Source organism: Mytilus californianus, unplaced genomic scaffold (genome assembly GCF_021869535.1).
Source record: "Mytilus californianus isolate M0D057914Y unplaced genomic scaffold, xbMytCali1.0.p SCAF_6, whole genome shotgun sequence".
In the NCBI taxonomy this organism is placed as follows: domain Eukaryota; kingdom Metazoa; phylum Mollusca; class Bivalvia; order Mytilida; family Mytilidae; genus Mytilus; species Mytilus californianus.
The window spans coordinates 119,406,779-119,434,349 of NW_026262712.1; the positions used below are offsets into that span (position 1 = coordinate 119,406,779).

Consider the following 27,571-nt stretch of genomic DNA (forward strand, 5'->3'; position numbering starts at 1 on the left):
TAGCCGTACATAAAAACTTGTGTTCATACAGGACTACTGCAGATGTATAGCATAGTTTCAGGGAACCTAATTTGTCAAGACTTGAACAAAATCTTATCTGATAAAAATCGTAACCCTGCTTCAGCACATATGAACTCCCAAGAATATCAATACTGAATGACCTGCTTATAAAACTGGTGTGAATATAAAGGAACACATATATTGCGGTGGTTGTAAATTGTTTGAATGCTGTTGTTGTCAAACTTCGTTGAGATATTTAAGTGGACACATCGCTTGTTTTTTATTTGCAGCTTTGACAAAGATCATTCCATGGTCTTCTTCACCGATCTGTAATACAATCTGAAAAATAATCAGTGTAGAAAAAAATAATACAATGGTATAATAAAAGATCTGTAATCAAATGTAATTTAAAAAAAATTTGATAGAAATCATACAGTAAAAAAGATAAAACCAATTACATTTAAAATTGCATGTTTAAAGAGTTTGATTTCCAGAAAAAAAAGCAGGATAAAAACAGCAAAATTAGCAGTTCATCTCTTAGAAGATCTGTGACACCTTGATTGTGACATCACCCAGTGAGATTTATCATCTGATTTGTACTGGCATGCCATGTGTGGAGCAGGAACTGCATGCTTACCTTTCAGAGCACATGAGTTCACAGCTGGACTTTGGTGGAATTCATGCTGCATAATTTTTAAGTTTCTATGCAGTGTTTTGTGGACTTGATAATCTTTTTGTCGATTTTCGTTTTTTGCCATGGCGTCATCAGTTTTTATTCAATGGATAATGTTGAATATTCCCTTGGTATCTAACACCTCTTTTTTAGGAACAACCTCAAAGTATGTCAGAAATGGGCTGAGTCAAAATGTTGTAATATTGTAGGAGTTTAACACTCTGTTCTGTCATACTTTGTCTCATTGGCAATCATAGCACATCTTCTTTTTTTTATATTCAGGAAAACAGCCAAACAAGAATGTGTCCATAGTACACGGATGCCCCACTCGCACTATCATTTTCTATGTTCAGTAGACCTTGAAATTCTGGTCAAAACTCTAATTTGGCATCAAAATTAAAAAGATCATATCAAAGGGAACATATGTATTAAGTCTCTAGTTGATTGGACTTCAACTTCATCAAAAACTACCTTGACCAAAAACTTTAACCTGAAGCACGACAGACAGACGGACGAACGGATGAACAAACGGACGCACAGACCAGAAAACATAATGCCTCTACTACCATCGTAGGTGGGGCATAAAAATGACATATTATTTCTTATTTCCCCCAAAATTAAGAATAAATTTTACCTGATCTTTGTGAAGTTTCATGTCGACATCTCCATCAGTTAGATGCATAGGATGGTTTACTTGGTACACCTTTTGATTTTTCTGTATAGTGATTACATATTTTGCTGGGAAATAACCAGACCTTCCATTACATTTACCCTGGAAATAAATTACAATAGGAATAAACATAGATATAGGATCAATGAGATTGCAACCTAACAACACAAAAAACCTAAAAGACATCAGGAAGTAAAGCATTTGTTCCTTTGGTCTCTTGTGTATAGTTGTCGAATTGGCAATCATACATGACATTTCCTTTATTTATATCATATGTAATGTCTTCAGTGCTTTCTGTTTATAGTGCTCTTCAGAAATGGGGCGTTTCCCCCTACATTATGATATTGTAAAGTCAATTGTTAAATAATGGGGCGTTTCCCCCTACATTATGATATTGTAAAGTCAATTGTTAAATAATGGGGCGTTTCCCCCTACATTATGATATTGTAAAGTCAATTGTTAAATAATGGGGCGTTTCCCCCTACATTATGATATTGTAAAGTCAATTGTTAAATAATGGGGCGTTTCCCCCTACATTATGATATTGTAAAGTCAATTGTTAAATAATGGGGCGTTTCTCCCTACATTATGATATTGTAAAGTCAATTGTTAAATAATGGGGCGTTTCCCCCTACATTATGATATTGTAAAGTCAATTGTTAAGTAATGGGGCGTTTCCCCCTACATTATGATATTGTAAAGTCAATTGTTAAATAATGGGGCGTTTCCCCCTACATTATGATATTGTAAAGTCAATTGTTAAATAATGGGGCGTTTCCCCCTACATTATGATATTGTAAAGTCAATTGTTAAATAATGGGGCGTTTCCCCCTACATTATGATATTGTAAAGTCAATTGTTAAATAATGGGGCGTTTCCCCCTACATTATGATATTGTAAAGTCAATTGTTAAATAATGGGGCGTTTCTCCCTACATTATGATATTGTAAAGTCAATTGTTAAATACTTGTATAGATTTGAAAATCTTCAGACTGAATTCAGTCTGTTGAAAGATGCTTCTAAATGTAGCCAAGAGCTTCACAAATCTAACATAACTTCTAGGTTCTCATTGTTAAAAAGTTATTAAGTTTTTGAAATTAAACAAGAAGTAAAACATTTTGGACAATATAAATTTTTGAATATATCTAGCAAATTAATTCATACTAAATATATTAACAATTGGTATGTTAGCCAAAAAAATGCTTCTGATGGAAAATTGTTCAATTATTTGAAATTTAAACAAAATTTTGGTTATGAAAATTATCTCTCTTTGGTTAGGAACTTTGATTTTAGAAGAGCTATTTGCAAATTACGTATATCTGCCCGTAAGCTTCAAATTGAATTTGGCAGTTTTTCAAATATTCCACGAAATAGAAAGAATTTGCAAAAAATGCTCCTCTGGCTGTGTTGAAGATGAAATCCATTTTTTAACTTCATGTGAAAAATTTAACTCTGATAGAGATGCTCTCTTTGACTTTGTTTGCCAAAAAATTCCAAACTTTTCTTTACTTGACAATCAGCAAAAATTCATTTATTTATTAAGCTGTGAAGACAATCAGGTCCTTAATGCTGTTGAAAAATTTATTAAAGTCAATATGTGTTAGATCTATTTATTTTTCATGTAACTATATTATATACTTTAAATTCACGGCTTTATTACAGTCTAATTGTATCGTGATTGTGTATTTAAATTCTATATATCTATGCTAATCACTGTTCTTTTTCCTTATACATGTAATCTCTATATGCCCCTTGAGGGCCCTTAATTGGTAATACAATATGTTATTGTTCTTGTTCTATTTGATTTGGCCCTCCTAACTGTTTTGATTCAAGTGCCACTAATAAGGCTGAAGGTTGGCGCCTATTAAAATGTTTAAACCCACTGCATTTGTTTGCACCTGTCCTAAGTCAGGAACCTGATGTTCAGTGGTTGTCGTTTGTTGATGTGGTTCATAAGTGTTTCTCGTTTCTCATTTTTTATATAGATTAGACCGTTGGTTTTCCTGTATAAATTGTTTTACACTAGTCATTTTTGGGGCCCTTGATAGCTTGCTGTTCGGTGTGAGCCAAGGCTCAGTGTTGAAGGCCGTACTTTGACCTATAATGGTTTACTTTTACAAATTGTGACTTGGATGAAGAGTTGTCTCATTGTCACTCAAACCACATCTTTTTATATCTATTTTATGAAGACAAAACAATCATCTAGTGTATCAAATTATAAGTCTAGTATCATTGATGACCTTACACCAAGGTCTCAATTCTTTTTAGTGTAGACAATTTTGAGCAAAATTTAAGTTATGTATTTTATAAAAACCAAAAAAGAAAAGAAAAAGATTAATAACATATACGAGAACATACATGACAAAAGTTAACTTTGAATTAGTTTTTTAATCAATTGTTTCTCTCATTTCTCAGTTCAGGTTTTGCAAAATGCTTACATCCTACCCTGCATGAAATCATACTTAAACTTGTTAAGAAGTACTTAGCATTTTAGAAACTGTTTTAATATTTTCTTGGTAGTATTTTCTATGTTTTCAAAAACTTTTAAAACCAAATAAACAACATAATCTCTGGCATAATCACAATATGGTTTGTTCAATAAATTTAATAAAAGTAAACTGAATGCAGGTTTAGGTCTTTGGTTTTTTTCTTTTTGAATTGTCTGCAACTATAAGGTGGACCAGGGATTTTTTTCTAATAGAACAATGAGTTACTTCCCTTGCCTTATAACTTACCTTCCACCAATCAGGATCTGAACTGTCAGTTACACGTACTTTTGATCCAGCCCTATGAAACAATGAAGAAAATATATTTTAACAATACATAATTACCTAGTTTAGGCTATGCTTTTCTGAAAGAATATCAAGATTATAAAGGCTATTTCTAACAAAGCTAAACGTAACTTGTATAACCACTTCAAATGTCATCATGAGACTATTACAATAGTAGTCTCAGTGTTAAATAGGCCCCTCTTTGGACCCCAGGAGCTTATTTTACAATAAATAAAATATAATAGTTTTTTCCCATTAACAAGCATGTCATAAAACATAGCCAACCATAACATAGCAAATAAGACCTTGGTAATTCTATTACAGATATGCTGTAAAAAAACTGGCTATTCAAAAGATTTAAATGGCTTTTAAACAAGATAGTGGTACAATTGTTGAAAATACCTGTTCTCAAGTTAACAACTTTTGAAATTTAGACAAATTTAATTGAATGGCTGGTAGATGAACTGTGACAAGAGTTCACAAATTTATCTTATTTTTCAAAAAATCCTAAATTAACGTCTATTTATGGCTTTGTCTGTTTTTCTTCAACTTACTGTATTTAATTACTCCTTTGTTATCTTCTCCCCATTTTTATGTCTTTTGTTTATTTGTGATACTGGGTTGCTGTCTCATTAATGTATACCCCATATCTCCTTTTGTTCATATGAATGGCAAAGTGCAAATTTGCTGTTACATAAACAAGACTAAATGATTAATGGAGTATATAAACACAAATATAAACTTATTTGGACTAACAATAATAATAACAACCTGAGATCCATGTCATCTTTCTCTTTTCCTTTAAAATGATATAACACAACATACAAATTGTCTTTGTCTTTATCTTGTTTGTTTTTTCTACTTGGTTTCTGGAATTAAAAAAAAAATTACATGAAAAACGTGAAAGGACAGAACTTAAAATGATAAAGTATTAACACTGGAGACACATCTACAATTACCTGATAATCTGTAGTTGAAGGAGACACATCTACAATTACTAGAGATTCTTTAGGTGATGGAGACACAGCTACACTTACCAGAGATTCTTTTGGTGATGGAGACACATCTACAATTACCTGATAATCTGTAGGTGATGAAGACACATCTACACTTACCAGATATTCTTTAGGTGATGGAGACACATCTACACTTATCAGAGATTCTTTAGGTGATGGAGACACATCTACAATTACCAGAGATTCTGTAGGTGATGGAGACACATCTACACTTATCAGAGATTCTTTAGGTGATGGAGACACAGCTACACTTATCAGAGATTCTGTAGGTGATGGAGACACATCTACACTTACCAGATATTCTTTAGGTGATGGAGACACATCTACACTTATTAGAGATTCTTTAGGTGATAGGGACACATCTACAATTACCAGAGATTCTTTAGGTGATGGAGACACATCTACACTTATCAGAGATTCTGTAGGTGATGGAGACACATCTACAATTACCAGAGATTCTTTAGGTGATGGAGACACATCTACACTTATCAGAGATTCTTTAGGTGATGGAGACACATCTACAATTACCAGAGATTCTTTAGGTGATGGAGACACATCTACACTTATCAGAGATTCTGTAGGTGATGGAGACACATCTACAATTACCAGAGATTCTTTAGGTGATGGAGACACATCTACACTTATCAGAGATTCTTTAGGTGATGGAGACACATCTACACTTACCAGATATTCTTTAGGTGATGGAGACACATCTACACTTATCAGAGATTCTTTAGGTGATGGAGACACAGCTACACTTATCAGAGATTCTGTAGGTGATGGAGACACATCTACACTTACCAGATATTCTTTAGGTGATGGAGACACATCTACACTTATCAGAGATTCTTTAGATGATGGAGACACATCTACAATTACCAGAGATTCTGTAGGTGATGGAGACACATCTACACTTATCAGAGATTCTGTAGGTGATGGAGACACATCTACAATTACCTGATAATCTGTAGGTGATGAAGACACATCTACACTTACCAGATATTCTTTTGGTGATGGAGACACATCTACAATTACCTGATAATCTGTAGGTGATGGAGACACATCTACAATTACCAGAGATTCTTTAGGTGATGGAGACACATCTACACTTATCAGAGATTCTTTAGGTGATGGAGACACATCTACACTTACCAGATATTCTTTAGGTGATGGAGACACATCTACACTTATCAGAGATTCTTTAGGTGATGGAGACACAGCTACACTTATCAGAGATTCTGTAGGTGATGGAGACACATCTACACTTACCAGATATTCTTTAGGTGATGGAGACACATCTACACTTATCAGAGATTCTTTAGGTGATGGAGACACATCTACAATTACCAGAGATTCTGTAGGTGATGGAGACACATCTACACTTATCAGAGATTCTGTAGGTGATGGAGACACATCTACAATTACCTGATAATCTGTAGGTGATGAAGACACATCTACACTTACCAGATATTCTTTAGGTGATGGAGACACATCTACACTTATCAGAGATTCTTTAGGTGATGGGGACACATCTACAATTACCAGAGATTCTTTAGGTGATGGAGACACACCTACACTTATCAGAGATTCTGTAGGTGATGGAGACACATCTACAATTACCAGAGATTCTTTAGGTGATGGAGACACATCTACACTTATCAGAGATTCTGTAGGTGATGGAGACACATCTACAATTACCAGAGATTCTTTAGGTGATGGAGACACATCTACACTTATCAGAGATTCTGTAGGTGATGGAGACACATCTACAATTACCAGAGATTCTTTAGGTGATGGAGACACATCTACACTTATCAGAGATTCTGTAGGTGATGGAGACACATCTACAATTACCTGATAATCTGTAGGTGATGAAGACACATCTACACTTACCAGATATTCTTTAGGTGATGGAGACACATCTACACTTATCAGAGATTCTTTAGGTGATGGGGACACATCTACACTTACCAGAGAATCTATAGGTGAATGAGACACATCTGCAATTACCAGAGAATCTGTAGGTGATGGAGACACATCTTCAGGTTCCAGAGAATCTGTAGGTGAAGGAGACACATCTACAGGTCCCAGATATTTTGTAGGTGAAGGAGACACATCTACATTCACATCAACATTCTGTAGGTGATGGAGATACATCTACACTTACCAGAGATTATGTAGGTGGAGGAGAAAGATCTACACTTACTGTGAATTCATTTAATTTCCTCAGTACCAATTTTTATGAATTGAGGGGAAATTGCATTTTACTGTACATTTGATTTCTTGGTTTTGCTAAAGTTTGCATACAAGCCTATAGAAAATTTGTACTTTGTTGAACATTTAGATTTGTACTTTATTGAACATTAAATGTGTACTTTGTTGAACATTTAGATTTGTACTTTGTTGGACATTAGATTTGTACTTTGTTGAACATTTAGATTTGTACTTTGTTGAACATTAGATTTATACTTTGTTGGACATTAGATTTGTACTTTGTTGAGCATTAGATTTATACTTTGTTGAACATTAGATTTGTATATTGTTGAACATTAGATTTGTACTTTGTTGGACATTAGATTTGTATTTTGTTGGACATTAGATTTGTATTTTGTTGAACATTTAGATTTGTACTTTGTTGGACATTAGATTTGTATTTTGTTGGACATTAGATTTGTATTTTGTTGAACATTTAGATTTGTACTTTGTTGGACATTAGATTTGTACTTTGTTGAACATTAAATTTGTACTTTGTTGAACATTTAGATTTGTACTTTGTTGAACATTAAATTTGTACTTTGTTGAACATTTAGATTTGTTCTTTGTTGAACATTAAATTTGTACTTTGTTGAACATTAAATTTGTACTTTGTTGGACATTTAGATTTGTACTTTGTTGAACATTTAGATTTGTACTTTGTTGAACATTTAGATTTGTACTTTGTTGAACATTAAATTTGTACTTTGTTGGACATTTAGATTTGTACTTTGTTGAACATTTAGATTTGTACTTTGTTGGACATTTAGATTTGTACTTTGTTGGACATTTAGATTTGTACTTTGTTGAACATTAAATTTGTACTTTGTTGAACATTAAATTTGTACTTTATTGGACATTTAGATTTGTACTTTGTTGAACATTTAGATTTGTAGTTCACCTTTACCCAAGAAATCAACCAAAATAATGGTATCTCACAAATTATAATGAATCCTGAGTACCAGAGATACATCTAGAGACACATCTACACTCACCGGAGATTCTTTAGGTGATGGGGACATGCCTCCACTCTCGATGTCTAGCGAACTGGCTTTTGCTGATGAAGCAAATTTTTTACGCAAATTTGTTGCAGAAAGGGCATATTTGTCATCAGGACTTCTTGAACCTGTACAATAAGATGTTTGTTAGTAAAGTCTTGTTGTTACATCATGCTATAACTCATGTTAAAGATGCATTTATTTATATAAGTAAAAGCTAGTCTGTTATGCTAAATCATACTCAAGCAAAGGAGGGATTTATTAATGTAAGTAAATGTAAGTACCCCCGGTAAATGCAAATAAAAAAATCAATCCAGGAATAAATGGAAGAAAAGATTGGAAAATTGTCATTCTGACCTTGATTTCATTTTAAAGATTTTTATAGACTAAAATTAATGAAAAAATCTATGCACCATTTAAGATGTAGGAATTATTCCTGTAAAACTATGATTTCATGCAAACATAATTATGTAAAATGAAATGTCATGGATAATTAAAAGTTCACCTCGTAAACATGTGTTAGTAAATGAACTACTTTTCTTCTTGGTGGTTTCATCTATGGCAAGTAGATGTTTTGAGGGTTCAGGGGCATCTAATGAAAAGCTTTTCATGCGAGCATTCAGTTTTTTTCTCCTGGTCTTCGGACTTTGGCTAACTGTAAATAGAAAAATAACAAATTTGCAAAAGTACCAGTTTTATATATTTAACAACCTGCTACTTCAAAAATATTAGTGAACTTTGGATGTTTTAATATTTATATTGTATAATACTTTTATGTTGTTGAACAATGAATAACATTAAGGGTATAAGATACATTTACAAGGGAAGTAATAATGTATCTTAAGTTTAATGTTATTTTTTCGTGACATCAAAATTGAAGGGTCTTATCTGCATTGCTCCTTATTATACCTAATCAGGTGTTGCATTGCCTGTGGTGGATACAGAGAGAGGGGGTCCTCTTAATATATTAGATTAAAAACCAGTACTTGAACTGCTGTTTTTTTAAATGACACTTTGTTTAGTTCTTATGTAGGAAGATTATTTATATCATTTTATGAAAAAAATTACAGAGGATTTTAATAATTTTGTTAATTACAGCAAAATATGTCATTTCCTTTTTTAAATCATGAAAATTAAATAAAAATGAATTATTTCCATAGAATTGTAATCAAACTCAAAGCATACTAATGTAAGAAATTCCAAATGTTTAAAAAAAAAAATGCTAGTGTTTATCATTTGAAACAAAAAAAGTTAGTTGTATCTGCCCAAAGGAGTAAATATATAAAATTTCATATTACATATCTAAATTGATCAAGTAAAAAATAGCTTGTAATATTTCATCAAAATATCAGTGTGGGATCAAAACTTTATCTTATGACATTGAATGTAGGAAGACCTCTCAGTTCTACCTTCCTTTTTCGTATTAAGTTCATTACCTTGAAGAATCTATATTTTTTAAACAATTATCGGTGAGTATATTTATAGGTAGAACCACTTATAATGATGCAAGGGCCAAAGTGATAATTTGCAGAAAGTAACTCCTCTATAGCTTAACTTTCTACTGACATTCTCCAGTATCTATGGAGATGAAACTTGTTTCCTTTGATATATAATTATTTCTCATCATATTATTGTAATTTTGTATATGTACATTTACCCATATTCCCTTGTTTCTTAGCAATGTTTGAACTTCCATAGTCACTCAGTATTCTTAGCAATGTTTGAACTTCCATAGTCACTCAGTATTCTTAGCAATGTTTGAACTTCCATAGTCACTCAGTATTCTTAGCAATGTTTGAACTTCCATAGTCACTCAGTATTCTTAGCAATGTTTAAACTTCCATAGTCACTCAGTATTCTTAGCAATGTTTAAACTTCCATAGTCACTCAGTATTCTTAGCAATGTTTAAACTTCCATAGTCACTCAGTATTCTTAGCAATGTTTAAACTTTCACAGCCTTTCAGTAATACAAATGGCTGAAATAATCTACAGTTACAATTTGTAAAGCTGGTTTCATTTGAATAAGAAAAATTATTAAGTGTAAACGATATAAATGTTTGACCAACAATATACTATAGTATTAATTTGACCAACAATATTATATAGTATTAACGTTTGGCCAACAATATACTATAGTATTAACGTTTGACCAACAATATACTATAGTATTAACGTTTCACCAACAATATACTAACTATAGTATTAACGTTTGACCAACAATATAAACATCTGACCAACAATATGAACGTTTGACCAACAATATAAACGTTTGACAACAATGTGAACGTTTGATCAACAATATAAATTTTGACCAACAATATAAATTAGCACCAACAATATAAATGTTTGACCAACAAGGGCAACATTAAAAGTAATATTGATGATATCCCACTTTGCAGACAAATATTAACCTAAACTTGGCACTTTTACTGATCTGTTATTGGTATTAATTTTTGCTAAGAGGCAAAACTGCTCAAATTAGTACAAAATGGGATTTAAAAGGCAATAACTCATATAAGTGGTCAATGACAAGTTTCAGTAATATTGGCATATTTACTGTCTTACAGTCTCTGTTTATAATATCTATAGTTTTTGAGATAAAAGACTAAAAAGGTGAAATTGGCGAAAAATTATAATACAAGGGCAATAACTTTTAAAAAGAGTAAATTGATGGTTTCAGGCATATTCATTAAGTAGTCTAATAAGATCTTTTATCATACCTCCTATACATTTCTAGGAATATGATTGGTTAAAAGCAACTGCGGGGAGACTGTTTATATTTCATATGTAGGCGTGGTTTATTTCAATACAGTGTTAGTAGTGGTGTTACGTCCCTTTGTAAAAACAACATGGTGTTGAGGAAAAATTTGAAAGATTTCAACCTACGAAGAAATTGATGATGAACGATTGAAATAAATGCAGAAAACACATTAAAAGCTAACAAGTTGTTATTGTTGGCATTTGTTTTTATATACACCAAAAGAAGTAGGTTCTTTATATTGAAGACTTGATCACTTTGATAGACCACTAGTCTAAATGTTAAGATAGTTAGTAAGATAAATTTGTTACACAGCATGCTTAGTTAGTGACCTAATACAATATATATGGGGTCAGTTAATTTACTGACCCCATATATATCGTTCCAGCTTCGCTCTCTCTCCATATGGAATTTACTGACCCCATATATATCATATTAGGTCACTAGCACACTATGTAAGTAATAGTATTACTGACAATTTATGGTATTTACACCAGTTTCTATCTATCTTATATAGTTCATAAAATGATAGGTAAAACATATCTATTTTAGATTTTAAAAGTTTTTGTAAATCTTATATTGGCTAACATTTTCGTTGTTCAGTTTCCTCATAATTGACTATATTTTTCAATGTATTTATGCAAAAATTGGACAAAAAAGTCATTAAATGCATTAATAACAGATATACTGTAAGAGTTATTTGATGGTTTAATTCACATGGGAATTTTTGTAGATCTTGTATTTCAGATCAGTTTTACGGTAAATAAATTTGGTCTATCTATTATGGTTTTCAAGATACATTTGTAATTGGAAGACCCATAAATTAGAAACAAAATCGTCATTTATGAGCAATAATCCTATAATGAGTTGTCTGATAATGTAGATAGAAGTGATATGAGAGTAGATTTTGATTGGCTGAGCATTTTCACCAGTCAGGTTTTCTATATTTATTGCGTTTTCAAGATATTTGACTAAAATTGGTAAAACCCTTGGGACACCATGCACTATACACACTATCACATTCCATTTTCAGTGAACCATGAAATCTAATTTGGCATATATTTTATAAAGGTCACATCATAATGAAAATGTGTACTATATTTCAAGTTGATGTGACCATGACTTCATGGAAAATTACCTTAAACCAAATCTCTAACATGAAAATGTGCTGATTATACAATCAGATATCCCTGTTTAGTCAACCACGTAATCTGGGTCAAAATCCAATGAAACATATGCTCTAACCTGATATGGGACGAAAGATTACCGAGGGATGGATGCATAGACGAGAAAACATAATGTCCCATACTCCAGTCGAGTTGGGTCATACAACTTGTAATATTCAGAGGCAGTAACTTCCATAAGCAGTCATACAAATTACAGTAAGTAGATCTTCACATTGAAATTATGGGCATTTCTTTCCGACGCTATCTATCTATATCAAGATATTAAACAATTACCTGCATTTTACTATTGCATTCTATTATAAGCCCCACATGGTGGCCAAGTTCTCTGGTTGGTGGAAAAAAAACTTTATACTAGAGTAGATACCCTGGGGATCATTCAGTATATGTATGTTTGAACTTGGTCCAGTGCTTTCTGGGACTTTTTAACAAGTTTATTATGATGACAGACACCAAGTGATGACAATAGCCAAAATGAACCTTTTGAACAGTTTTTTTGCTGACAAAATATTTGTAGTGGACACAAGTGGACACTACAGGTAATACAGGTATGTATATTGCTATCTCATTCTTGAGATTTGTCAATGTATTTGAATATCCCTTCACATTATTTTGATTCCTTCACTTAATGGTTTTCGACAGTCTCTGTGGTCTAATGGTTAAGATTAATAAAGGAACATCCTAGGGCACAATTGGTGTCCATAGGAGTTCCTACAACTTGTCCATAAACTTTATTGTCGAAACATAGAATGTCAGGAGAAATTAACAGCTTTAACCATTTCATCAGTAAATCTAGCATATTTACCCTTTTTAGTACAGAAAAAAGGCTTCGGCTGTTATCTGCTCTTTGTTTGGGTTGTTGTCTCTTTGACATATTCCCCATTCTCAATTTTATTTAAATACAGCAAATATAATTGCAATCAGATTTTTCAGAGGATTAAATAAGAAAAGTTCTGTTTGATTTTGTTGAAGTGCAGTGCAGTGCACCCACACTAAAATAAGACTTAACTCTCATCTGACTTGATAGGAACATTTATCTAAACCATTCAAAGAGTTTCTTACATTCCAAATACAAGTAAAACTGTGAGCTACTGCTCACTGATGATACCCCCGCCGTAATATTTCGGTAAACAGGAAGTTGTTGAGTGATAAATTTGAAAACGCATCACACGGTAAAGCTGACTTATATAAACCCTGAAACCGAATTTCAGAAATCCTTGTCAAGTAGTTCCTGAGAAAAATGTGACGAAAATTTTCAACTTGGCTATCATGTCTAAAATAATACAAGTGTCCGGTAAACAGGAAGTTGTTAAGTAATGAATCTGAAATTGCATCACACGGTGTAACTTACTTATATAAACCCTGAAACCAAATTTCAGAAGTCCTTGTCAAGCAGTTCCTGAGAAAAATGCGACGAAAATTTTCAACTTGGCTATCATGTGTAAAATAATACAAGTGTTCCGTAAACAAGAAGTCGTTGAGTGATGAATCTGAAAATGCATCACACAGTGTAACATACTTATATAAACCCTGAAACAAAATTTAAGAAATCCTTGTCTAGTAGTTCCTGAGAAAAATGTGACGAAAATTTTCAACTTGGCTATCATGTGTAAAATAATACAAGTGTTCGGTAAACAAGAAGTCGTTGAGTGATGAATCTGAAAATCAATCACACAGTGTAACTTACTTATATAAACCCTGAAACCAAATTTCAGAAATCCTTGTCAAGTAGTTCCTGAGAAAAATGTGACGAAAATTTTCAACTTGGCTATCATGTGTAAAATAATACAAGTGTTCGGTAAACAGGAAGTTGTTGAGTGATGAATCTGAAAACGCATCACATGGTGTAACTTACTTATATAAACCCTGAAACCAAATTTCAGAAATCCTTTGCAAGTAGTTCCTGAGAAAAATGCGACAAAAATATTCATGGGGCGGACAGATGGACTGACGGACTGACGGAGGACAGACAGAGGTAAAAAAGTATACCCCCCTTTTTTAAATATGCTTTTAATTTAGTGCAAAATTTAATAATAAGTTTTTTAAAAGTCATCATGAAACTAGATAAAAAAAAACCAATAAGAACTCTTACTAGAAACACAGTTTTATTTTGAATGATATAAAAAAAATTGCAGAAGTTTTTAATTATTAAACTAATCAAAGTGCTTGTGAGCACTGATGGGTAAAGATGGCATTTATTTTTCAGTAAGAACTATGGCAAACTTTGCATTGTATAAAGCATTGGAAGGCATACTTTGAATTGGAGATATAATTATGAACAAAGGAAGATAACTCCAATTCTAATTGTGATCAATGCACTATATAATATGTGCATTGCAAAATGGATAACTTTCAAGCCAGCTACATAAGACAATCTTTACCCCCAATAAAATCCAATATATCTGGGAAAATTGTCAAAATGTATGCAGACAATAAAAACACTATTACTAATAACTTTGAAAAGTAACTGTTGTAAATTGCTCAAGACATACTTGAGCTACTGGATGAGATGTGAACCAGTGCTTATTTTTTTAAGATTGGAGGCCAATAACTCTGGAAAAGCAAAAGTGATTATCATCAAAATCCATCCAGCACCTCTTGCCATCAATCTTAATAATTTGGTTTGAAGTAAATCTCTTAAAATAATGCATTATATAGTGATGGTCAGGACATCTGAAAAATTACTCATCTTTGTAGATGAAACTCCTATAATGTTGGAACAACAAAAGAAAAATTATACACTTCCATTCTTAATAATTTGGCATAAATCCGTATGACTTCCCTTCAAGGAAGACAACTTTTAGGTCAATTTACTTGTGTGAAAAGGCAATTATCTGATCATGAGATGACCTCAAGATTTTCAGCTGTGGATTCCCTTTATTGTAAGATTGCTGTCACACCAACTTTTACCCTTTATCATCTTATTCATCTTTTTTCCCCCTTCATAGTCTTTAATTTTACAGTCATACTTATACATTTACAAGAATAATCTATTCATCTAATTTAGTTTGTTTCACTTTGGTACCAATGCATTTTCTTAATTGTTTTTGTTTTGTTTTGTTAATTTTGTTTTTTTTGTTTTTGTTTTTTGTTTTGTTTTGTGTGTGTGTGTTTAAACATATAGTTTGATACTCTTTGTCGCCATTTTATGTTTATATAATCTCTTGATGTGTTAGAATCTGATAAAGTGTCTGGTCATGTCACTAGAGATTGGTAAACTTCACTTAATATCACTTAAGGTCAAGGGAGACAATAAAATATGGTAAAATATGCTTTTATTGTTTAAAGAAAATATAACAAAAATAAAAAAAACTGGGTAAATAACACTTTCTCTTACTAATACACATATCTTTCAATACATACCTAAATACACAATTTCTTAATTCACAATGTTAACAATTTGTCAAACATCAACTTCAAAAAAGGGCAAGGGAGGTAAATAAGATACAAATATGCCTCCATATATCAAGTCTTTGGCATAGAACTACATTTTCCCCAAAAAACACACCAAGAAAATGGTTTTCAATTATTTTGTTTTGAAATTTCATTTGATCAAATTTACTTGAAAAAAAATTTGGCACTAAACCTAAGTGTATTGCAGTTAAATTGAAAATTGAAAAAGTAATGTATTCTTATCTATAATGTGTATTTTTATTAATGTAATTAAATGTAAATTCTTCAAATATAAGTTTATTTGTTTTGAATGAACCTAAAACTTGTCAAAAACATTCTTAAATTTCTCTTGAATTTAAATAATCATCAATATCTATCAGTAGGTATTCCCCATGACATATTAGTAGTTTTTTTAATTAATCAAACTAATATTTACTTTTTATACAAAGTGATATCAAATTTGTTCCTTTAAGAAAACAAAATAGCAGAAAACAGAAAAACATAGAAACAGGGGAATTAATACTATACAGCTTTTAAATGATTTTTCTAAAGCATTTGATATTCATGACATATCCAAGAAGAATAAGGGGGAATAACATTTCTATCAGATTTTACATGTTGTATGTTTAAAACTCAAACGTAACCATGTAAATACGGTCTCAAAATATCTATTTTCTTTTAAAAAAGTTACATTTCCTTATCAAAAATAGGATTGAATTTTTCATGTCAAAAGCAATTGTGATTCAAACATTTAGTGAAATTGATGAAAAAACAATATATTCATATAAAATAAGGAGATGTTGTATGATTGCCAATGAGACAACTTTCCACCAGAGTTTAAATGACGAAGATATATTTTTGTTCATGTTTTGTTCAGACTGAAGACGTAGATTACCAGAAAAACAGAAAAAAGTAGGTCAAACTGACCCTCTTAAATGGAATCATTTTTCTGGCTGAGTTTGGACAGGTATCTTATGTATACTTATACTGTACTAATACAACATAAATACTTTGTGAAATAAATTATAAAATGATTGGTCAGTGGCGGATCCAGGGGGGTTCCGGGGGTTGGAACCCCCCCTTTTTTTTTGACGATCAATGCATTTGAATGGGCACATATAGTTGGATCCCCCCCTTTATCCTGGGTTGGGAACCCTCCTTTTTAAAAATGGCTGGATCCGCCCCTGTTGGTGCTCTGTGCAAACTGACATCAAATAAAGGTAACAGCAAGAAAAATAATAAACACTTTAAAAATATCAGAACATGGTAAAAGTGAAAGAACTCATAATAATGGAGTATACGTTTTCATGGATTTCAAGTTTCGCGAATTACTTAATTCAATTTCTAATATATTTTTTGAGGCAATGGCTATTACTAATAAATCTCACATCTAGGAAAATTGAGCATTAATGAATAAAGTTACCGATACAGTAAATAATTACATTGTTAAGCAGAGATATACGAGTTTTCATCCTATAACTCGTTAGGGTGAAATAGAAAGCAGAGTAAACAATTAAATTGGGAGAAAACTGAATCAGTCAGTAAAATTAATTTTTACATGGTTTTATGTGGATCTAGAAAACTTTTCAAACTTTCTACTTATTGATAAGTGTACAAAAAAATATTAACTGAAAAAAGTCAAATGAAATGGTGTGAAAACACATAAATTCAGAGTATTTATAATAGCTATGGTGTAAAAAACTGTAAAGATGCCAATTGTGGGTAATGAATCTGGTATGAGATCATTTGCCAAGATACTGAATAGACAAATGCCAAGAATAAAAAAACAGTTATATTACAAAATATAGGACCCAAAAAATAGTGCTCTAGGTTCATTTCTTAAAGGACAATATAAAATACTTGTAAAATTGTTCAAAGTTCTGCCAAAATATTCCTAGGGTTGAACAAATTTTATTATCTGAAAGAATCTAAACAAATTTTAACAAAAAAATAAAAACTCCCAAGAAGAGGAAGATAAGGTCTTGTTTACTCCTAGCAACAATCTTACAAGCAGGAAAAGGGAGGTAAACATGACAAGGGAGGTAACCATCACAATAGAGGTTATACTTAGGGATTATACATTAAGGAGTCACAACACCATTGTTTTACCCCTACTAGTCTTTGTTTAATTCACATTTTTCAAAAAAATGTGCAGAATTTATCTTGTGTTTCAAATAAAGAAATACTTGGCATGAGTAAAGTTTTATCCTGTTCAATACTACAGTGAAAATTTCACATTACATTTCATTTGCATTTAAAATAATAACCATCATCGGAAGTAAACCAATTAAATTTTCACTACTTTTGTTCCTGTTTACAAGCTTAAGTAACCATGTCACCTCAAGTTTCCAAAATATTTTATAGAAACACCAAATAAAAAACGAATGTTGTCTTGAAACACCCAAGATATATGTTTTATGACTTTATATTTTTTTTCCGCAATAAAATGCAGGGTTGATTTCCTACAACTGTCAAATTCAAGGGAATATTTTTTTCAACCATTTTTATACGAAACCAAATGAGACGTACTATGATTTGGTGGTATTACTCCTTGAACAAGATATTATTCTAAAACTTTCAATATTTTCAAAAATGAATTTTTTCTTTCATTATTGCTCAATAACTGCCTTTTTTGGGCAGTTTACAGATTTTTCATCAAATCTTACAACAGATTTATAAGATTTAAACAAAATAATACCTTGTTATATTATATACATGAAAATATATATAAAAAAAAAGGAATTTTCAGCCACATTCAAATATTTCAAATAAATAACTAAAAGACACGAATAATAAACAAACTGATAAGAAAGACAAATGTATAACCATGGTAACACAATGTATAAATATGGAATCTCATTTTACAACAATGATACAAACATGAAGTCTGGTTCAGATTTATATAAAAGTCATCTTCAATTCAAATATTACTGAAACTGAAAACATTAAAAACTTAAAAATAACAGATAGAAGAATAGCGATAAAAACAGTTATCATTATCAAAATAATAATTTAAGATATACTTTGTATTTATAAAAAGTTCTCTGAAATTACTTAATATCCTTTTCTAAAGAATTGTTAACTTATTGATTACTAACACCCGAAGTTTGCTTGACAGTTTTAAACTAAAATTCTAATATGATGTTCTTCTTTCGCTCTGGAAACAAAGCCATGTTCTTATTCCAATAAAACATGGGCTGCACGTGATTGAAGTCACAATTGAAATTGCAACATCAGTTGTATTTTAAAAAATGCCGGAGATCTCAAAATGGACATTTGTGTTGGTGTTGCTTGCTAGTAAATTTAATAAAATCATTCTAAAAGTAAGTTTACATGTGTCTGTTCATTTTTTATTGTGAAATCGTTAATTTTCTATATCGTTTTAGCTTCATAATTCAGAATGGCTGCCTTTCGAATATGTATTATAGGTCCACTTCAGAGGATAAAAGTTCTAAATTTTCCTATTAGAATCAAAACTATTATATCATGCCATGCTCTATGCTCATTTTAACATGGGTAGGCATTATATTTTTCGACATTTTACACCTCGCTAAGGCTAAGTATAAAGATATCAACAAATATAATGCCTACCCATATTAAAATGAGCATAGAGCATGGCATGAAAGAATTATTTCTTAATTCTAATATGAGGGCTCTTGCAACCAAAGCCATGTTCTAATTCCAATAAAGCATAGGGTGCACAAGCATGACATCATAACTAAAATTGCAACATCAGTTGTATTTCGAATAACTTTTCAAAAAAAAACTTTTCAATTGTGAAACAGTTGATTTTCTGGAAGAGTTTGCTTCATCAAATTATAATGGCTGCCTGTCAAACATCTTTTATAGGTCCCCTTCCAAGTCCAAAAGTTTTGAATTTTCCTTTTAGAATTCACATGATTCTTTAATGTCCTGCTCTTTGCTAATTCTAACATGGATAGGCATTGTCAATGTTTACTCCCCACTAATGCTTGGTGTATAGATATCAACAAATACGATGCTGTTACCCATGTTAAAATGAGTGTAGAGTAGAATTATTTCTTAAATGATGAGCATTAAGATATAAAGTCTGAACCGTATACAACATGAAATAAATATGATATTGATAGCTGGTTTATGATTTAAAAAAATATTTACATCTAAATAAATAATAAAATTAAGTACATCAATGAAAAAAAAATGTACAACAATTATCACAAGTCTAATTAGAGTTGTCTCCCCTACTATACACACTTCTACAAACATGATAAATGTCAGAATGTGTTAAATTGTCCAAATCATTGTTGCATGAAGTTTCTATACAATGGGAATTATCTCTCCTTCTTAAAGCCATAAAAAGTACAAGCAATCACAGCAAGTTTCTGTATCAAAGAAGAATATTACTAAACGATGCCGTTATGGATCTAATTTTTTTTGGCCTAGTCATTTTGTAGTTCTTCTTGAAGTCTGATCCAAGAGACTGATCAACGAAGTCTGTTTAGAAGAAAAAAATAATTTAAAAATGTGCCCAATTTCTATATTAATGACATGCATGATTTATAAGCATCTGCTGTATTTGGTTCATCCATCCCATAATAGTTTGCCTTGTAAATTTTATGGAACTTGAAGTGTATTTAAATACCACTATGAAAAAATAGAATGAAACATATTTCCCAAATGTAAGTTTGACTTTTTCATGTGTACACATGATCTCCTTAGTCAATAACATGTGTACACATGATCTCCTTAGTCAATAACATGTGTACACATGATGTCCTTAGTCAATAACTTATTATTTGTGTGTATGCATGTTTCCTCTGTAGACATTTTTATATTAGTTTTCTACAGTTGAGATCTCAGGAAACATGTTTAACCCAATGTGTTTATGTGCCTGTCCCAAGTCAGGTACCTCTTGTCTTTGTTAGTCTTGTGTTTGTTTTTTAATTTTAGTTCATGTATATGTTTCGGAGTTTGGTGTGGCGTCTATATCGCTGAACTAGTATACATTATTGTTTAGGGGCCAGATAATGCCCACCTTCGGTGCGTAATTTTCTTGCTGTGTTGAAGACCCATTGGTGGCCTTGGGCTGGTTTATGCTCTTTGGTCGGGTTGTTGTCTCTTTGACACACTCTATGTTACCATTCTCAATTATAATTGTAAATAAATCAAAAAGAGACACCAAAAGATATGCAACCCATTTCTAAAATACATTACATATATCTGACTAGTACCATGCAGCTAATTTTTTTATTGCAATTACCTTAATACAGTAATTTAAGTATTGTCATGCAACAAATAAAAGTTTTGTTAGAAGACTTCACCAATTAATTCATGTACTTTCTACACATTGGATGTAAGTGTGTTCACCAATTAATTCATGTACTTTCTACACATTGCATGTAAGTGTGTCGTGAATTACATGAACATGTGCTATCAAAACTAGCATTTATGTTCCAAACATTACAAGTTTAAGCAAAAATCGCAAATACACTTCAGAGGGTACATTCCAGGGAGGCAACTCATGCATGCATAGTTGAGTGTTGTCAGTTATATTATTGGTAGAACACAGAATTATTTTTCAGTCTTTCACATTTTATATACGACATCACAGAAACATACGTAAAAACAAAATATACAATTATTTCTGCTTACATTAAATTGTTTTTGTTTACTATGACCTTAAATTGCAAATTAATATTGTGTGCACTTTTTATATTTATTGACATTATTTATAATCATAGCACTGTGTATTAAGCCTGTGGACTATTTGATTCTATCCAGCTAAATTGTCTGATACTATTCCACAGGATTTGTTAATCAGCCAAATGTCAAATTACTGGCTATTTAGCCAGACCTGTAAAAATCCTAAATGATTAATCCAATTTACTTATTTACTTAATGCAACATTTGTTCTCTTGTGAACCAAATAATTCAATGATTTAAATAAAGAGCTGCGCCACGAGCGCATGGTACACCTTTCACTTTTTCAACAAATAAAGTTCCATAACTCCTCAATGTCATATCAGAAAGGAGTAGGCCCAGTAAGATCCCTTTTTGGCCCCAAAATATAGCAGTTTTACAAAATTGTTAAAATGTAAAATTTTATCTATTTATTGGAAAGAAGAATAATTCTGTTACATAAATATGGGCTGTTTTTGACAATACAATGCACATGTATCGGGTACTAGCATCATTAAGTCATGCTAAATTACTGAAATCTTCGAAATTTTAGCATTTTGGTTAATTTTTAGACGGTTTTCGTCTGAAATGGAAGTGGCCGCATTTGTGTTCATTCTTAATATTTAAATGTAAGTTGTATTTGATGATAATACATAACATATATAAAGGTTGAGAATGAACACGGATGCGGCCAATTTCATTTTTGACAAAAACCATCTGAAAAGTGACATATTATGGCATATTTGATAGATTTTTCATATTTAAGCTTGAATTTGAGCGTCTTTAATGACTAAATCAGTTCAAATCTTTCAAATAAACTGATTGAATAGACTGAAGTAGACACTTAAGTGTTTAAAAAGTGTCCAAAATCTTTCATCTTTTTGAGTTATTGTACGACATGTTGATTACGGACAGATGGACTGATGGACAGACAGACAACTGTATACCATAATATCTTCCACAAACGGGCGTATAAAAAAAGAGAAGAATAAAAAAAAAAGAATATTTGATATTTTGTAGACTTTCAAATCAATACTATAAAACGTCAGAGACTATTAGTATGGTTTAGTGTCAGTGACAGTTCCAGGACTAAAAATAAAACAATTTTTGGAACGCATCTGCAGGGGGTTGATGTAAGGTATGACAAGAAAGCATGTGTTGTAGTACTAAGCATATCTCCCATGTAATTAAAGTTACAGAAATCTCGAAGAAGTTGTCTAACAAATCTGAAAAAAAGTCATCTCAATACTGTCAAGATGCTGACTAAATAAGAAGTGCTTCAGTTCCTTTGTACATAAGAAAAGTGGGACACACTTTTTTGTTCACTCCACATATTGACTTTTTTTAAAAGTATTACAGTAGCAAACATGAATTAGGTGTCTGACAGATCACAAAAGCACTGTTATCACTCATCACCGTCAAGCTGCTGACGAAATATGAAGTTATTCTTTTCTGTACTACTTAAGAAAAGTGTGATGGAATATGTGTTGAACAAACTGGCAGACAAATGGATAGATGGAGTGGCGCATAATTATTTTTAGCATTAAGCTATATCCCTCATTATTCTATTCATGCAACACCCACTTTTCAGGGCTCTCTCTTAAAATAGGTTCTTCAACTGAACATGTGTGAAATATTTGCCCCTGGCTGTTATGCAAACACTCGTAAAATTCAATGGAATAGCAAAATTAAAAAAAAAGAACAAGAGTTTTTAAATAAAATCCAAAACTGTTAATGTTTTATATTCAATTTACTAGGAGTTAGGTCTAGGAATTTTGGCAAAGTCTGGAAGAATTTGAGAACTTGAAGTCTATTCAATATTCAATGTATTCAGGTTTTTGCAAGAGTTATTTCCCTTCCTAACCTTTTTCATTCAAAAAGTTTTATGATTGTGAAAATGTAAGAAAGTGTTATTTTCTTGTTGAAATATTCAGGTTTCAATTAATGAATGGCTATTACTTATTTTGAATTTATTGAACCATAAAATTAATTTTTGACTCTTCACATTGAATAATCCGCGAAGCGGATTATGTAAAATGTAAAGAGTCAAAAATTAATTTTATGGTTCAATAAATTCAAAATAAATTATTGTCATTCATTATAAATAAATTTTTATCAAAAATAAGGCTCAAAGAGCTTTTTATATTATTAATATTAACAATAACAACGCAAACACATGTTGGCGTATGAATACACAACGTCAGAGTGGGCGTGTCGCCATAAAAATTGACAACATTGAAAATAAAGGTAATAATTTTAACCAATCAGAAGACAGTAAATACACCAAATTTATTTATTTCAATTTATAAGATGGTTGACATACAATTTACAAATTCTTCCTTCCCAAAAAAAGACAATTTTAAAGGGAGAAAACTGTTGGAAATAAATTTGGAATGTTGAGGTTCTAGCTGTTAAAATGTTCTACCTATGTTAAAAAAATCCATGCCGATAAGTTAAATTATCATACCCTTGTTGTGTTATTTTCCTTTCAACACAAGAAAACAGCACAGTGATATATACATATATATAGTTTAATTAAAAGCTTTTGAGTTATGTCTAATTCATACAAAGCTTGAAATGTCTATTTTGTCAATTTCATTTTTAAATGGTTAATGCATCTTCTCACACTCTCAAACAATTCAACTGATGTGTAATATTGTCAAGAATTATATTCTTAATAAAGTATAAAACCTTACCGGGCCAGGCACTGCCTTTCATGCATTATACTATTAGGAAGCATTATTGTTGTAATGATAAGATTGCAAAATTTCTGAATTTTTTTGCTGTTGAAAACTATTAAAACTTGCAATAACTGCCGTTAGCAAGATTTAAAACATGTTGGATGGAGAGTTGTCTCATTGGCACTCATACCACATCTTCTTATTTATATCTTTTAAAATATAAACTGTAAAGGTTACAACAGAACAATTAAGTCTTATTGATACTACATGTAAAAATGAAAGTCAGGTGTTTGAGCCTAAGATGATATTCAATAGAAAAGAAAGAAACATCTGCTCTTAGTGAATACATTGTACTAGAAATTGAAGTTGAAATAATAAAATATCAGTTAAATAAAATGCTCTGCTGGGTGCAGCTTGATACAACCGCAGAGGTCGAACCCTGAACAGTTGGGGCAAGTATGGACACAACATTCAAGCTTGATACAGCTCTAAATTTGGATTGTGATTAAATATTTGACACAGCATAGGTTTCTGACACAGAATGAATGTGGTCTAAGAACTTACAAATTTTTTATCCTACCTATTATGGTCCAATATCCAAAATCTAAATACATGGTTAGATTCAACATATCAAAGAATCCAAAGAATTCAATTTTTGATGAAATCAAACAAAGTTTAATTTTGGACCCTTTGGACCTCAATGTGGACCAATTTGATAACGGGGCCCAAAAATCAAAAATCTAAATACATGGTTAGATTCAGCATCTCAAAGAACCCCATATATTCAATTTTTGTTGAATTTCAAAGAGATCATACACTTGAACACAAGTTATTGTCTGGAAACTAGAAAAATGCTTGTTTTTTGGCCCCTTTTTGGCCCCAAATTCCTAAACGTTTAGGGCAATTACCCCCAAACTCAAACCCAGCTTTCCCTTTGTGATATGGAACCTTGTAGTACAATTTCATAAAGATCCATACACTTACACACAGGTTATTGTCCTGTAACTAGAAAAATGCTTGTTTTTTGCCCCTTATTCCTAAAATTTTGAGGCAATTACCCCCAAAATCAATCCCAGCCTTCCCTTTGTGGTATGGTACCTTGAAGTACAATTTCAGAGAGATCCATTCACTTGAACACAAGTTATTGTCTGGAAACTAGAAAAATGCTTATTTTTGGTCCCTTTTTGGCCCTTATTCCTAAGCGTTTTGGGCAATTACCCCCAAACTCAGTTCCAGCTTTCCCTTTGTGATATGGAACCTTGTAGTACAATTTCAGAAAGATCCATACACTTACACACAAGTTATTGTCATGAAACTAGAAAAAATGCTTGTTTTTTGCCCCTAATTCCTAAAATTTTGAGGCAATTACCCCCAAAATCAATCCCAGCATTCCCTTTGTGATATGGAACCTTGTGGTACAATGTCAGAGAGATCCATACACTAACACACAAGTTATTGTCTCGAAGTTACAAAAATGCTTATTTTTGGCCCCTAATTCCTGGTTGGTACCATAACCCCAAAAATCAATCCCAACCTTCCTTTTGTGGTATTGAACCTTATGGTAAAATTTCATAGAGATCCATTCACTTAAACCAAAGTTATTGTGCGAAAACCAATGTGTCTTTGGACGACGACATCTTACCAATATATGACCCCAAAAATGTTTTACAGTCGTATAAAAATCAATATGAATTTTTGTTTTATTTTTTTATGCTGTGCATCATCATGTAAAAGTCCTCTTATTGTAAAGGAATTTTGTCTGACGATTTGGTGAATCCAGCAAGGATTTGAAAACCCAAATATGGGAAAAAATAAAACAATTAAAATATGATCTTCCAGCAGTATAATGAAATGTGAAATGAAGATCAAATTTAAATGTTCAAAACAACATGTATCACACAACCCAAAACTGTGAAAAGCAAAGTGCTATTGTCTAATAAATGCATATATCTGCGTGAAAAGCAAGTAAACATAATTACTACACTTTAGCATTGCATAGCTAAAACAATACATTCATAAACAATTTTTTTTGTTATATTTATATGGTTGGATATACTTTGTTTTTATTTAAACAGTTGTTGGAAATAGGTTCTGATAGGAATATGTTATCCAGCATATAAAATTGTGTGGTTATCTGATGATGATGGACTTGAGGTTTTTAATTTATTAAGGGGAGGTAACCACTATGATATAACAAAGATAACTCTTACCTAATGATGAAGGACTGAGGCTTTTGATTTACTAAGGGGAGGTAACCGCTATGATATAACAATTAAAGATAACTCTTACCTGATGATGAAGGACTTAAGGTTTTTGATTTCCTAAGGGAAGGTAACCCCTATGATCTATAATTACTCAGATAACACATACCTGATGAAGGACTTGAGGTTTATTGATCTACTAAGGGGAGGTAACCTCCCTGATATAACAAAGATGACTCTTACCTGATGATGAAGGACTTGAGGTTTTTGATTTGGTTTTTGATTTACTAAGGGGAGATAACTCCTATGACATAACTCAGATAACACGTACCTGATGATGAAGGACTTGAGGTTTATTGATTTACTAAGGGGAGGTAACCCCCATGATATAACACTTACCTGATGATGAAGGACTCGAGGTTTTTGATGTACTAGTACTACTATCTGGATTATGATGACCCCCACAGTTAGCATGTACTGTACATGGTATCCGTGATGTACTAAGGGGAGGTAACCCCCATGATATAACACTTACCTGATGATGAAGGACTTGAGGTTTTTGATGTACTAGTACTACTATCTGGATTATGATGACCCCCACAGTGAGCATGTACTGTGCATGGTATCCGTGAATTTTTAGGTAGGTCGGCAGCACACTTCAGTAAACTGTAGACAGGATCGATTTCTCTAGCTAAAATACAATTAAAATTGGTTATAAATACAATAAATTTAGGAAATCAATAATGATTGCCAAGGCAGACACAAATTAAATACGATAAAAGAACAGAGTTCCAATGTCCCCCGTGTTGCACATATTTTATATTTCCAAGGGGCATTACTCTTTTTAAAAAAGTCGATCGTCCACCATTATAGAACTTGTCAGAGATATTGCTGATATTAAGCTATAATATAAGTTTTATAAAAATCTGGCAAGAATTGTACGCGTGAGAGCGCTAACGAGGCCATTTTCTATAAATTTATTATTTCCAAGGGGCATAACTCTTTAAGAAAAAGTCTGTCATCCACCATTATAGAACTTGTAGGAGATATTCCTGATATTAACCTATAGTATAAGATTTATAATAAACTGTTAACACACAGATATGTCTCGCCTTTTTGTACTTTTGATAATGCAAATGTTGAAATTAAAATAGCAATTTTTTAACATGTAAATTATGCAAATATTCAAAGTCAATGAACCATGACTGAAGGTACATGGCAAAACAATCTCCATGGAAATGAGATGTACCAATGCTAATACAACTGCATACCAAATACTATAGACTTATCATAAGCCGATCCCTTTCAACAAAC

General features: G+C 31.8%; 1 protein-coding gene and 1 long non-coding RNA gene across 32 annotated transcripts in view; both read right to left on the reverse strand.

The window, feature by feature from the left end:
- LOC127706185 (nostrin-like) overlaps positions 1-27,571 on the reverse strand; it is a 166,812-nt gene continuing 139,241 nt past the window's right edge. For all 31 annotated transcript variants that reach the window (XM_052210636.1, XM_052210669.1, XM_052210668.1 and 28 more), the window contains 7 exons: positions 26,793-26,948; positions 8,887-9,036; positions 8,379-8,509; positions 4,886-4,983; positions 4,079-4,130; positions 1,308-1,445; positions 1-339 (listed from right to left, as the gene is read on the reverse strand). In XM_052210636.1, coding sequence (XP_052066596.1) covers positions 238-339; positions 1,308-1,445; positions 4,079-4,130; positions 4,886-4,983; positions 8,379-8,509; positions 8,887-9,036; positions 26,793-26,948 — 827 coding nt within the window. In that variant the 3' untranslated portion in view covers positions 1-237. The remainder of the gene's footprint in view (positions 340-1,307; positions 1,446-4,078; positions 4,131-4,885; positions 4,984-8,378; positions 8,510-8,886; positions 9,037-26,792; positions 26,949-27,571) is intronic.
- LOC127706189 (uncharacterized) lies at positions 20,109-26,529 on the reverse strand. Its single transcript, XR_007984285.1, has 3 exons — positions 26,501-26,529; positions 23,843-23,860; positions 20,109-20,190 (listed from the first exon to the last, which is right to left on the reverse strand). It is a non-coding gene; the product is annotated as an uncharacterized LOC127706189 (long non-coding RNA).